This window comes from Gymnogyps californianus, chromosome 1, assembly GCF_018139145.2.
Source record: "Gymnogyps californianus isolate 813 chromosome 1, ASM1813914v2, whole genome shotgun sequence".
NCBI classification, from domain to species: Eukaryota; Metazoa; Chordata; class Aves; order Accipitriformes; family Cathartidae; genus Gymnogyps; species Gymnogyps californianus.
In genome coordinates, this window is record NC_059471.1 from 168,457,045 (window position 1) to 168,470,800 (window position 13,756).

The 13,756-nt window shown below is 43.9% G+C and overlaps 1 protein-coding gene across 2 annotated transcripts in view; it reads right to left on the minus strand.

Annotated features, from left to right (window-relative positions):
- CRADD (CASP2 and RIPK1 domain containing adaptor with death domain) overlaps window positions 1–9,113 on the minus strand; it is an 82,387-nt gene extending 73,274 nt beyond the window's left edge. For both annotated transcript variants that reach the window (XM_050900158.1, XM_050900165.1), the window contains exons 1-2: window positions 9,059–9,113; window positions 5,186–5,491 (exon numbers count right to left, since the gene is read on the minus strand). In XM_050900158.1, the coding sequence (XP_050756115.1) occupies window positions 5,186–5,483 (298 nt within the window). In that variant the 5' untranslated portion in view covers window positions 5,484–5,491; window positions 9,059–9,113. The remainder of the gene's footprint in view (window positions 1–5,185; window positions 5,492–9,058) is intronic.
- Window positions 9,114–13,756: the final 4,643 nt, after the last annotated feature.

A 13,756-nucleotide genomic window follows, 5' to 3' on the forward strand; every position in this document is an offset into this window, starting at 1 on the left:
GCACAAACACAGCTGCTTATTAACACGCCAAAAAAGCAACAAAGCAAATATTCCCTAAACTGTTTAAAAAAAAAAAAGAAAAGAAAATCTTACATTCGTACACACATTAAAACCAAAATACATACACAGAACGCTCTGTAGAACCAGGGAAGTTGATTATTTGTCCATGTCATGATGCATGCTGTTAATATTGAGTGTGTGCACAAACCTTTAATGCCAGACTTCACAGATCTTGCTGCGGTCAGGAACAAAGCCAAAGCTATAAATGTAACACACGATTTTCAGGGGAGATGGGAATGTGGAAAAGCGTTTGGGAAATTCTCCTGTGAAGATGCCTTTGAATCTCTCTAGAGAACCAGAGAACATTTTCTATAGCCTCCAGGCATTGGGATGTGGCACAAGGGCATTCCTTCATCTCCAGGTCAATCCAGTGCCGCCAAGGCTGCTAAGCCCATCCCTTTCCTTCAGACATACATGGGAGGAAACTCCCCCTTCTGCCACTGGACTATACAAGACAGGGAAGGGAAAGAGAAGAAAGAAAAAAACCACCGTCTTCTGTCCACCATTTTAGAGAGAGAAAAGGAATTCATCAGCTGCTCTCCTATCTGACATCCAAATGGAAAAGGCAAGAGACCAGGCTGTTTCCTCACTGCATTAGACGTGAGAGGAAGCAGGACAGGAAGAGCGCAGGAAGCAGCCAACAAAAGGTAAGAAGAGATGCTAAACTTCCCCATGTCCTAATGCTGTTGCATTTGAATCCGAATTCTTAGAAACCTACAACCCAGCTGTGGAAAAAGGACTTTGGGAAAGCTGGGGGGAAGGGAAGGATGGCTTTCTCAGCAGAAGTACATGTTTTGCTTTGTTTTGTATTTGCATGCTTCATCTGAAGTGTTACACAACATGAAGCGTTATGTAGCTATATGAGAACACACGCTCCCCACACATCCAGGAAAAAACCCCAACCACACCAAAATCTGTTCAAATCAAAAAACCTCACCCAAGTCTAACAGGACCCTAATGCAGACTGCTGACTAGGTACCACAACAACAACAAAAAGATCATGCATTAGAAAATATTCCTTGCTTAGCTGTGAGAGAACAGCTTTCCCAAGACGATTCTGTGTAACTCCATGCCCCAAATTCACTAACATTTGCCAGATAGCAACGGCTGCTGCAGGATTCCTTTGGCAAACACTGTATCTCAGGCTTTTCTCTTTCTCAATACGCTGCAATTTCCTGTGGAATGGAGAAATCATCTATACTACAAAGAGGTGCAGTACTAACACTTTTAGAAGTAAATAATTTTATAGCAACATATAGTATAGAGAGAAATATAATACTTGGGCAGAGAAATTCCCGAGCGGAGAGAGATTAGAAAAACATTCTGATAAACAAACGCCGTCAAAGCTTATATTTTTTTATTCAGTGCAAAAAATATTGGGTAACTGTTTGCTGTTCCTAGAAAGAATGGAATTCTGTTGCCAACAGCTGTAGTTTTTTGTAGGAATTATAATACTATATTGAAGATTTATGTTCCTCACAAAGGCATAAAGTTATCCAAACTAGGGCAGAAAAACCAGAACAGTCTTTTCCCAGTGAAACAGACCCACATTATTTTTGTTAACTCTTACTACGGCAGAAGTTTTGATCTTCAAAACCAGGAACTCATGCTGTGGTTGATGTTTATAATAATAAAGTCTTGCAATGCCACTCTGCACAGGGTGAACTGTTTTGTCACAGGTTCTTACACAAACAAGAAATACACCCTATCATCTTGAAATCAATTAAAGTCATAAATATTTACCTCCAAAAGCACATGACTTTAAATTTTCTTCTTGAGAATTTTGGGTTTTACAATGATGCTTTCCCTACCTTAAGAAAAGGTTTCCCCAAAGCTGTGGCCATCTGACAGATCCATACGAGAGAGGAGAAAGGTGACCCTAGGCAAAAAGCTGTCCTGTGCATAAAGTAAACAAGTAAGGGGAAGGAATCTTGGGTCTCTTTGCTGCAATTATACAGATGCAAGTGGCCCTACCTGCCTGCACATCACTCCCCTGATTCCCATGGAAAAACTATTCCTTGTGCTCTGCAGGATTAGGGTCTTCTGTGTTCCTTGGAACTACAGCAGATAACAGTATACAGACCTATTATTTTTAAGTCAACTGATGTTCAGCAATAAAACTCAGGATATCACATGTTTTAAAGTTCATTTATTTGCAAGCAGCCAAACAGCATACTCTGGGTTGAATCGTGGGCCAATTTACAGTTACACTCTATGCTGCTCCATGAACATTACACCGAGTTACACAACTTGGGAATCAATAAATCCATTGCCTTGGAAGAATTTGCTCAAAGGCTCCCAATGAGTCAGTGGCAGTGTCTTGTTTAGGTCTCAGACTTTGGCTTCCATTTCGTAGCTGCTCGGTCCACCAGATCATACTTACACTACATCACCAAAAATGTTTTTACTTCTGTCCTTCTGAAATTGCTGTTTGTTTGGTTCAGTTGGTTTGTTGGGTTTTTTTGTTGTTCTGTTTTGTTTTGTTTTTTTTTTAACTAGGGGAAGAAAATAAATTAAAAGCTTTTTAACAATTACAGTTGTGATTTTTTTTTTTAACTGGGAACCAACAAACTATATTTCTCAGCTGAAGCAAAGATAGAAAACCTGATCTCTTTGAACAAAATGCACAATAATCCAAAGGCCTACATAGAAAAAATCACTGTGCACATGCCACAGTTTTTATGTTCAGATAGAGAAAACCTAATAGTCTACTTTTACTGACTTCAAAAATCCTACGTGTAGTCAGTGAGAAGTGAAAGACTATAAAATAAAACCTTCCTTCAAGGAACAACTTGCCACCAGTCCTTAGTCCTGCAAAAGATCTGCAAAAACTGAGGATATTTTGCTTGAGTAAACAGAATTTTAATTGAGCATAAACAAGTGAACAGCAGGCATGCAATTTCCATAAGTATGCATGATTCAAAGGAAAAAAGATTTTAAAATCTGGGGCCATAAAACCAACTTCAATTTTAAAAGTTTTAGGGTCTAAAAAAAGGTAGTGTGTACGGGGCAGGCTTTTTTCACTACAAATGGATTCTTTAAAAGAAATTGCCACTGACAAATCATCATTTATAAGAACTGTTTCCAATAAGGCAGAAGTTAAGTTATCTAGCATGGCACTAAAGAACACATTTAATTTTAAGTACACTTATAGTTTTATTAGAGCCAATGGCTTTTTCCATGCTTAAGGCCAAGCATATGCTCAAGTACTCTGCTGAGACAAAAGCTTACAAGTTTGTTGTTTAGAATGCAAAGCGAGGCTTTTTATCCCAAACCACATTTTCTTGCATGTAATCAGCACTGATGATGCCGCCATAGTTTCCAATTCATTCCAGGGTGCACTCAGCATTTATTAGGGCACAGATGGTGCTCTCTTTCTTTAGCTTCTAAAGAACATGCCTAAATATTAAAACAAACTTGGCTATCTGCCTCTTATCCTGTTCTTACACTCTGTATTGCCACAGTAAAAATAACAGTAACCTTTGATCTAATCTGGAAGCCTTTTCTAATTTACACACAAAATTTGGCAATAGGATTATCAAGTACAGTCAGCACACTCGAAACTGGAGAACCTGATACGCATAAATCCAGCACATTAGTCACAAGCGATCAAGAACAGGAACAAGCAATCCACAAAACAATCAAAAGAACAAAAATCGGAAACAATTTTTCTAGTAACAAACTACATGATCCTGACTGTACTCAATGGCTGCATGTACGTTTCTGGAACTGGAAGGATTATTCAACAGCTTAACCAGCAATTAGCAAATGAACAGGCTGATTTGTAAGGCAAACAAAGAGTGTTAGCATGATAGGATTTGTCATAACAGCGAGCAAGGTCTTGTCCAACACACTCAATGCCGCAAGTTTGCGTTGTGCTAAGAACTTCCAGTGTTTTCCCCTATGGGCAGCACAGGACATTTATTTCCCAAATTCTGAAAATTATTTACCCATTTCCAAGCAAGCATAAAGCAACCTCCACAGAGACCCAACAGAAACTCAAGGTGTCACGATATTCCATTAAAAATGTCCTAAGGTAAGATAATGTCAGATTTGTCCAGCAGATCTTGACAAAACATTCTTGAACGTGCAGCTAACTGGGACGCAGGTGCACATGACAGTCAACGGGTCTTAGTCATTCATCTTCACAGGCTTTCAGTCTCACGCAAAGCACACTGACACTGGAAAAATCACACGTCATGTGCATCAAAATATATATGACCAAACTCAAATGGGGGCTGGGGGGGAGCGGAGGGCTTGGAGAAGGGTTAATCAGACTGCTCGGAAACAATGTTCCCAAGTGAGGACTATTTCACTATCTCGCTGGTAACATGAGGTTAGCAGCCAGTGCATGCTGCCAGAATCTAGGGCAACAAACATGCATTTTAAGCAGTTGTCTTGACTTCTAAACAGCTCAACAATTGCATGCACGTATTGGTAAAGAAATCACTTCTGAACAAACATCAAGGCCAGAAAACTAGTTTTAGAAGTACATTTAAAAGTCAGAAAGCCAAAGATTTGACTAAATAAGATTATACAACACCCACTAAATCGGTTAGCTCCTAATTTTTTTTAAAACTAAGCAATGGCTAGTGATTTTGGAAGTAATGATCCTAGATATTTGCACTCCAGTAAACATAATAAACTAAATAAATCTAAATTAGCATATGCTGCTAAATCAAAATGACATTAAAATCATAATAAAAGCAAATAAAAATTCTGTCAATATGAACAATCCAGAAACAAAACACTGTAAAACATACATAAACCAAACAATAATCAGGTATGGATGGTGAAGACACTGTTCTGCAGCTAGTCAAAACAACTTTTTATAGTCCGTTCCCTTTGAGGTAATGGAGTCTGGGTCCTCCTACATCCCAGCCTCTCCCAAGGCAGCCTCTCCTGCTGTCTCCCAGTCTCCTGAAACTCAGCCCTGCTCACTCCCCAAACTTCGCAATACTTCCTGGAGTTTGGCTTCCACGAAATTCAGGCTGTCCCCTTTTGTTGGTATCATGCTCCATATCTACATGACGCATAACTTGAAACTACTGGTACATTCAATACTTTCAAAATTATGGCTCGAGAACAAGCTTCAAAATATCAGCTACAACAATCCTGGCCTTACCTGCAGGATCTTGTACCATCATTTCCTTACGCTTCACCATCAGCTTGTCTTTAACCCACGGGAACTCCTGTAAGGAATCCAAGAACGCATCAAAAGCCTTGGGTCCTCTGGTGGGGAGAATATCCAGGAGCATCATGGTTCTCCTCTGAGTGGTGGTTTGGGATTTTATTTCTTGAACATGACTGTCTGTGAGAATCCCTTCTTGGTAGAGATACTGAATAACAACTCCATCCACCAGCACCTCCGTGCAGAGCTCCAGGCGCAGGGAGCGTAAAAGCTGCTTGTCTCTGGCATCCATCTGGCAATCTAGAGTGTGAGAAAAGGAGTAGGGAAATGCGTGAAGATTAAAATACTTCAACCTTTAACATCGAGAAGTGATGCCTGAACATCCAGAAGTGATGGTTGATACCTGGCAACCTTTAGAAAGAATGCCACCCTCAGAATCACCAACCTGGGAAAACTATTAATGATCCCCACCATCTTCTTTCCGCTCAGATTTCACTGTCTCACAAGCTAAAATGCAGCCATTTCTGGGAAAAATTAGATAGGAAGAGAACCTTTGGCATTGTGAAGACCAGTCCTTTGCTGGAATAAAAACCAGGCCAAATAATCCCGCTCACTAACCGGTCAAGGTCCATGCTAGAGGCAGCTAGAACATTTGCCAGTCCTTAAGAGACTCTACCCCCAAAAAGTTAGAGAGGTGTCACACCTGACCTCTGTTACTGATGCCTCTGATGTTACTGCTGTTGCAGTAGCGCAAAAACAGCAGCAGGACTGGTAGATGCACCACAGCCAGGCAGCAGTGGCAGGGACAGAGTCAGCAGGTAGCTTTGGCCTATGCGATGCATTTTCACTGTAGGAGGGGTAGAAATGTACCTTACGCACCAGGTCGTTCTCCCCCCTGACTCATCCTGGAAGGCTGCTCTGGAACTTGACTGATCTGATGATAAGAAACTTTCTTTGAATTTCCATCTCAACTTTATCCACCTTCTATTTATAGGCATTTGTTCTGCCAAAACTGTTCTTTAGCTTACGTAGCTCTTCTCCCTCCCTGGTATTTACCCTTCTGATGTGTTCACAGGAAGCAATCGGATGCCCTCAGCCAGCTTCCATTTCACTTGACTAACACTCTGACTAGACAAAAGCTGGAAAAGATGCATTTTATAGCCACTCTACAGAAGAGGAATCAAGGTCCAGAGAGACCAAGCAACTCATCCAAGATCATACCGGGAGTCCGTGCCAGACCTATGAACCGCATCAAGATGTTTAGTCTAGTCCTTAACGACAAACATATCCCTAGGCCCGTTAATGGCACTTGAAAAGGAAAATGACAGAGTAATACAATTAAATACTTTCTCATGACTAAATAATGAAGTCAAAGAACTGCAGCAGGTGTTGAGTGTGATTACCAAGAGAGTTTCTGATAATTAAACTAGATGCTGCTGTTCAAACAGCTAGACCTTGCAGAAACTGCACTTCATTCAGCTTGAGGATACAAGGAGAGGCAGAGATTTTCAAAGCTTTTGTAAGAAACCTGCTAAAGTCTTTACATTGTGAGCGGTGCCTACAGACTCCCAAGGCCCCATCAAAGGTTGGATGGTTGGCCTGGTTGTTAAAATCCAGGGCAGGCAACCGACAGAACATATAGGCACGTAAGTGGCATCTTGGACAGAATGCAAGAGCCTAGGACCCTAAGAGAGACTGGAAAACCCTGTCTGTGACACCACCTGATAAAGCCACTTTCTGAAACTGCTTCCCCCGAGTGCTGAAAGCATTGCTAGATGGCACCTTCCCAGGAAGACTCCATCTTTCCTGGGTTACCCAGTGTGTTTCTCATATACTGAAGTGAATTTTGAGGCACCTACGTTCTGTCTCAGGGTCATTTAGGACCAACTATCCCGGCACATGTCCTTAAAAAATGCTAGTTTGCTAAGCATAGCTCAAACATCAAAAAGTCCATCATGGAGTGAGATGATAGTACGAGCAAGGAGATGGAAAAAGAGCAGGGAAGAAAGACAACTGGATTTCCCCATTTGATGTTAGGATGCTCATGTTGGACAGGTGAAGCTGAAGATTCTGGTCTCCAACACGCACTACCTTTACACTACTGGGAGCAATCACTGGACTAAAGCAAAACCAGATAAAGTTCAGGCAGCAGATCCCTGCCATTTCTCCCTTCCAGGATTCCCTGACCACCCCTGAGCTCATGAAGTGCTTGCAGAGTTCAAGACAGGCACCCAGGAGCAGCTGTGAGTGCATTATCTCAACCCAGGCAGAAAACTGTTTCAGATGCTAAGAAGCTCCTGTGCTTCACATTCTGCACGGGCCACCAAGAGTCCCCGTCCAGGAGCCTCCTTGCTCATGTGCCGGACGAGGAACATCGACTTCTCCAGTCACTGTACAGCACTTGGTGAGTTCCCCTTCTTCATGACCCAAGTGGTCAACGCTTTTCAAAAATAAGGCCTTTTCAAACCATCTCAGTTTGCACCTTCATGCATTGAAAAATGCCTATCAAGCCATGAATCTGAAGGGGGAATTTCTGCTGAAAAAGGCCTCTGGCTCACTGACTGCAGGGTGAGCACAACTCAGGTTTTAAAGCTCTTAACACCAAGGGCCCTTAACACCAAGGTCACTGGACCAGTAAACTTCTAGGATGGGGTGTACTGAATTTTAAGGTCTTTTTAAAGATTAAGTATTTCTTTGTGTGTGTTTACCATGAGAAGGAAATGTCTGAGTCAGGAACTAAGCAGCCAGATATGGAAATGTATCAGGATTTCAGTGCCCAATAGTGGAGGGACGGAGTTTAGTGCAACATAGAATTAATTTAAATTAATTTTAATTTCAGCCTATATCTAGGGATCCGAAGTAAGCTCTAAAATAAATTTTCTCTAGTAATGCTGGTGCTAGAGGGAAAGTAAAAAGATGAGACGTCCATTTACCCAAAAGATGACATGGCTCAAACCTTCCCCAGATACTTCTAAAAATGCATCTTTTCCATTGTAGAGCCAAATTTTAAGAACCATACCCCCACGTCCTGCTGAACGAGCGCAGTCCTTGACTTATCACCACACCGACACAGGCAGGTTTGCATTTTTCTGGATCTGACACAGAATCTGTCCATGAATGGGGATAAAACTTCTGAAAGCCTTGACCCTAAAAAGACCCCTTCTGATCCTAAAAAGAACATTCACTTAGTTCTTGGCTAGAAACACTTTGGCATTTTCCCAAACACCAACTGCACAGGGCTTTTTATGACTCCGAGTACGTTCCCATGTGCCTGCTTAGCTAAGAATAAGGTCCACCCTGCCTAATCCGTGAGTGATTTTAGCTATTCACAGCATGCCTACCAGTTAAAAACCTCCCCCCAGAAAATCACGTTTTGCTTTTAACTTCTTCCCTCTAACCGAGGTGTGGAAGCTGCGGCTCCTGCCGCGGTCCGGGGCCGGCTGCCCGACCTGCTGGCACTCAAGCCCCGAGCCTCCCGCCGCGGCTCCAGCCCGACAGGCAGCAGCACGCCGGCCTTCCTCCCCTCCGCCCTCCCTCCGGGCACGGCTCGGCATGGCTTCTGCAGCGGAGGCGGGCGCTGCCGCGGGCCCGCGGCCCCCGCCGCCCCGGCCCGCCCCGCGGAAGCCCGGCCCCTGCCCCGGCCCCGCAGCGCGGGGGGCCGCCGCCGAAAGGCCCCTCGGCACCGCTCGGGCTGACGCCTTTACTCCTGCTTCCTCCTCAGCGGCGCCCGGGGCAGCGGGCGGGGGGAACCGGGCCGGGCCGAGCCGAGCGGGGCCGCCGGCACCGCACCGCGGAGCGGGCGAGAGAGCGGTCGGGGCGGCGAGCGCTGTGAGGGGAGAGCCCCCTCCGCCCTCGCCCCATACTTACAAGAGGGAAGTGGGGAACTACACAGGGCACCCCGGCGCCCGCGGAGCCTGCGCGGGGAGCACCATCTTTGTTGAAGGCAAGAGGGCTTCGCCGGAAGCCGCCGCCGCCGCCGCCGCCCTGCTGCGGGCCGGCCGAGGAAGGGCCGCCGCTGCCGGCCCCGCTGAGGACGAAGGGGCGGGGGGGGGGGGGGGGGGGGGGGGGGGGGGGGGGAAGGCAGGCGCTGCGGCCGCCATGTCAGCTGTGGGCAGCGGGGCAGGGCGGCCCCGCGGGTCGGGACGGGCGGCCGCGTGCCACCCGCTTCCCGGCCGGGAAGGTGGGCCTCGGGGCGGGGGACGTGTGCGGCGGGGGTGGGGGTCTGCTGCGGGGTTGTGGTTTGGGGGGGGGGGGGGGGCTGGCAGCGCGGAGCCGGCCCCCGTCCGTGGCGGGACTGGCTGGAGCGCCCGGCTGTGGCGAGCTTCGCGAGTGGGCGTCCAGCAAGGGGAAGCAAGCCCAGACAGGAGACTGTCAGCCGGCGCGTAGCCGGCCCCACGCGAGCTCGAGTACAGCCGGAGGGAGAGAGGCCGCCGCGCAGCCCCAGCCGCGGCTGGGGTCCCCTCCGCTGCTCGGTGCCGTCTGCCGGTGCCGGGGGCTGCCGGAGGGGGGGGCGTCTCCGCGAAGGAGGCTCCTTCCCAGGAGTTTGGAGGACCTGCTGCGCTCTCAGCATCTGGGTGGTGGGTTTTGGTTTGTTTTTTTTTTTTTTAGCGAGCGGAGGAGTTGTATCTAAAATTAAATTAGAAATTACAAAAGTGGAGTTTTCGTGATATTAGAAACAGCTGATCTCATTACCCTCTAGGGATACTCCTTCCTATTTGCAAGTATATGCTAAGGCATACTTCATCCAGGTGCTGCTATCATCGTATCAAACATACAGCAATGTTATATTGAATACTACACGTATTTATCTTCATTACATTCATCTGAACAGCCTAAAAATGAAGAAACTTTCATAGATGAAAACCATTTAGTAAAGTAAGGTCCAGCCTGTGTCTACCACAGTGCTGTGCACATTCTCGTAGTGTTATTCATCTATTACTGAATACGAAAACATCTCTTTCACATCATTTTATAGGAATATTTGAAACCAAAGTACAGTAGAAGAGAGAAAACTGTGATTTATAGAGCTATAAAAACGAGGCGGTGTCATTTCCTATCACATATCATGGAAGAACTTTTTTCCATCTTTGCGTAGGTGTCAGGTGTCACTCGAGCTTGAGCAGTGTCAGCCCTTTTCTTTCATGTCAGGACCGCAATAGCGATGAAAGAAAAAAAAAAAAAGATCCTGCAGAGCTGGAACGCGCTACCTTGAAGCTGCAGGCGACCACAGCGAGCTGGCTGTGGTCTGCTCGGCTTGCTAATGCCTACCCTTTGGAAAAGAAGGAAAGGTGGTTGCTGCAGCTGCTGCTAGAAATGTTGCCGCTGTGTGAATCCCATTTGTACAGTCAGTTTAGACTAATCGTACAGATTTAAGGGTATTTGGAAGTTAGTTATGGAAACCTTTACATGCCTTTCCTACATATTGTACCCAGGAAATATTTGTCATGGAAAAACATAACTGAAAGTATTACTGGTAGAGCTCACATACTGCATATGCTTAACATGATAATTATCTACAAGATTTTGCATAAAGATACACACTTGGTCACACTCAGAAAGCTTAGATCCTTTTCCTTGATTTTCCTGTGGCTGACAACAAAGTTGAAAATTTATGTGGATGCAGAATGTAAATCACAGTCTTAAAGGCAAAGTTGGTATGCTGGATTTAAGAAATGTTTAAAAAATTATATACATTTATTATGTGGCCAGCTTCTGCAGAGATGCTACTTATTTGGCAATTTTAAAGCAATATTTTGGTTTAATTGACATAACGCTTTTATTTAGGATTATTTCCAGACAATAAATTTGATACAAGGGGTTTAAATTGCTTTTAAATAATTGATAAATAATATCTTATTCTAATACATCTGTTAAACCAAGGTAAGTGTTTTTTGTCTCAGGCACACGTTAGTCTTCTAGGACCACAGACATAAAAAACTTAAATACTCTTATGGGATGTTTCAGAGTGATGCATTAACATATATACTATGACCTTGACAACACTGGAAACCACACAAGTCATCGTCAGTAACTCTAAGACAAGAAGTATGCTGCTGTTGTAGCCAAAGTGCAGCTGAGGTGGTTTTAAATTTTCGTGTCGTGGATAGTTTGTAATACTGGTTGTGAGAAAATACATTTGTAAACAACACAAACCGGCACCAGGGAGCAGAGGACGCCACAAACCATCTATATGATCGTTCCTCAGCACAGCGCTGTACAGCTACCGAAAGTTTCCTTTCTTAGCTTCTTGTGTTTCTGATTGCCAGCTTTTTTTTTTTTTCAGTCACGATGAAAGGAACTCTATTATATCTGGAATTGGAGTGACCAAACTTGGAGACTTAAAATATCACATCATTGTAATCCTGACAGCTGCATTTAATTGCAGATAATGTGCCTACATTTTAAAATAGAAAATGAAGACAAGCCGTTACATCACTTGCATTTACTATATCTTTTTGCCAGATGAGGCAATTAGGATTATTTATTTTATACTGTCCAAGAATATCTTAGAAAGTTAGCAAAACATATGGATACGCACAGAGCGACTCCGGTTCCCACTGAAGCAAATGGTAGCAGTCGTACAGCCAGCATTTAGTCACGTCCTTGCTTACAGTCTAAACAGAGATGCGAAGAAGGAAAGCAATGAAAGGAAACGGATAAGCCTAGGAAGGAAGAGGATGACAGCAGAGGTCCAAGTCTGACTAACGGGAAAATCTGGTGTTTCCTTTTCCTTCCAGTAGTTTAGTGCTGCAAATTCACTAGCAGAAACTGTAAATGCACTACTGGTGTTTGGGGTTCATCTTTAGCAATGCACCTCAGGTGTTGATTATACTCTGCAGTTACAGAATAAGGATGCGCGCAAGTCCAAGGGGAAAAGCCCTTAAACTTTTCATTTTGGTTCTGTTTGGGTTCAGCCCTGACTAAAATTCTTCCAGTTCAGTTCTGGTCTGAGTTCAACAAAACTTCAAAAGGATGGTTTGGTTCTATTCCAGTTTTAGGGACGAATATATATGTATATTTTTGAGCCAGTTTGGGTTCAGCTCCACTCCCCACTAACTCTGCTCAAATCTCAAAGCTAACCATGTAGATTAAAAAAGTATTTCCTAGACTTTGTAGATCCCGCACATCAGTATCATCAGACTTTTAGAGTTAAAACCTTCTTCTCTCTGGTTCTGTGGATTGGGAAATCACCCGTGGTCGTCAGGCCACACTTCTGAGGACTGCTGAATTTGAGGTAGCAAGTCCAAATCTGTGGGAACCAAGCTAAGTGGCATCTCTTCTGACAATGCTATTCTCTTTACATGTGTGTTATTCCAGGTCAGAATACCAGATTTTTAAATTTACCGTACACTTTTTTAAAGCTCACTTAAAAGTCCCAAATCTTTTTAGAAACTCTGTACGAGATTTTTAAAAAAAAAAAAAAGCTTTTGAGAGGATCCTTTATGCTAATTAGAGTCAAGCTGTATCCTAGCATGTACGTATTTTCTTTGTTTTCTACAGACTAATTTGTTTCTGCTGATAACAAGAGCCAAAATGTGTTTTTAAAACTAGTGCAAGCAGATTTAATCTATTAGGACTATGCTGTTTTCAATTGTCTGTAGGACAGCATTCCAACTTTAAGGACAAAAGAAATATGAGCCTCTAGATTTGTTTATTAAAAACACATCTAATTGGTTAAACCTCTCATAAAACCTCTAAAATAAAGATGGAAAAAAAGAAACATATATAGTTGTCTGTCATTTTTAGAAAGAAGAGCACAGAAAACATTTCTGAATGTGATGTATCTCAAAAACACTGTTAAAATATAAGTCAGGGTGGCCCAAACTCGGTGGCCTGAAGACCAGATGAGGATCTTGCAAGCCATTGCCGTCCACTGCGGTCCCAGGCAATAATCCCTTCCCTTCCTCCCTCTCCTCTTCCTCCTCACCCTGGTCCCCGTTGCACTCCCTTTGCAAGCGTGGCCCTCCCTGATGCCAACATCCAGGTCTCCTGCGCCAGCCACCAGAAACCAGGCTGATGCCAAGGAAGGGAAGGTTTTGGTATGGAAAGGTTGCCCAACTTGTAGACTGAGCTTAGGCGTGCTGCACCGGGTGCCAGCAGGGTTTGAGGGCACTGGACTGCGCATTTGGGGGGGTGGGGTGTGTGTGTGTGACACTCTTCAGGTGGCATTTGCTACTCCAAAAGTGATTCCTTATCGCTCCTGAGAAAAGATGACCGGCAGGACTGAAGTGCATGCTGAAGGGGATCAGCCCCTGGGCTGCCGCTCAGATTATTCTGATACTTCATAACTTCCCATTCATTGAAATAATAAAGGCTTTAAATTAAATGCAGTTCAAAGAGAGCAATGAATATAAAATGTAGGTGAGACATCATGAACTTCCTTGAAAGGATTATTTTATTAAAAGGCATGTCCAGCATGTAGGTAAAATATAGCACAAAATTTCAAAACATCTTAAACCATGGGGTTTGAAGTGACTGTGTAGTATCTATACCTTTACATTTGTTTCAGTAATAAAAATGTTTATTAGCAGTACTGCAATGAATTAATTCTTAATGCTGTTTACT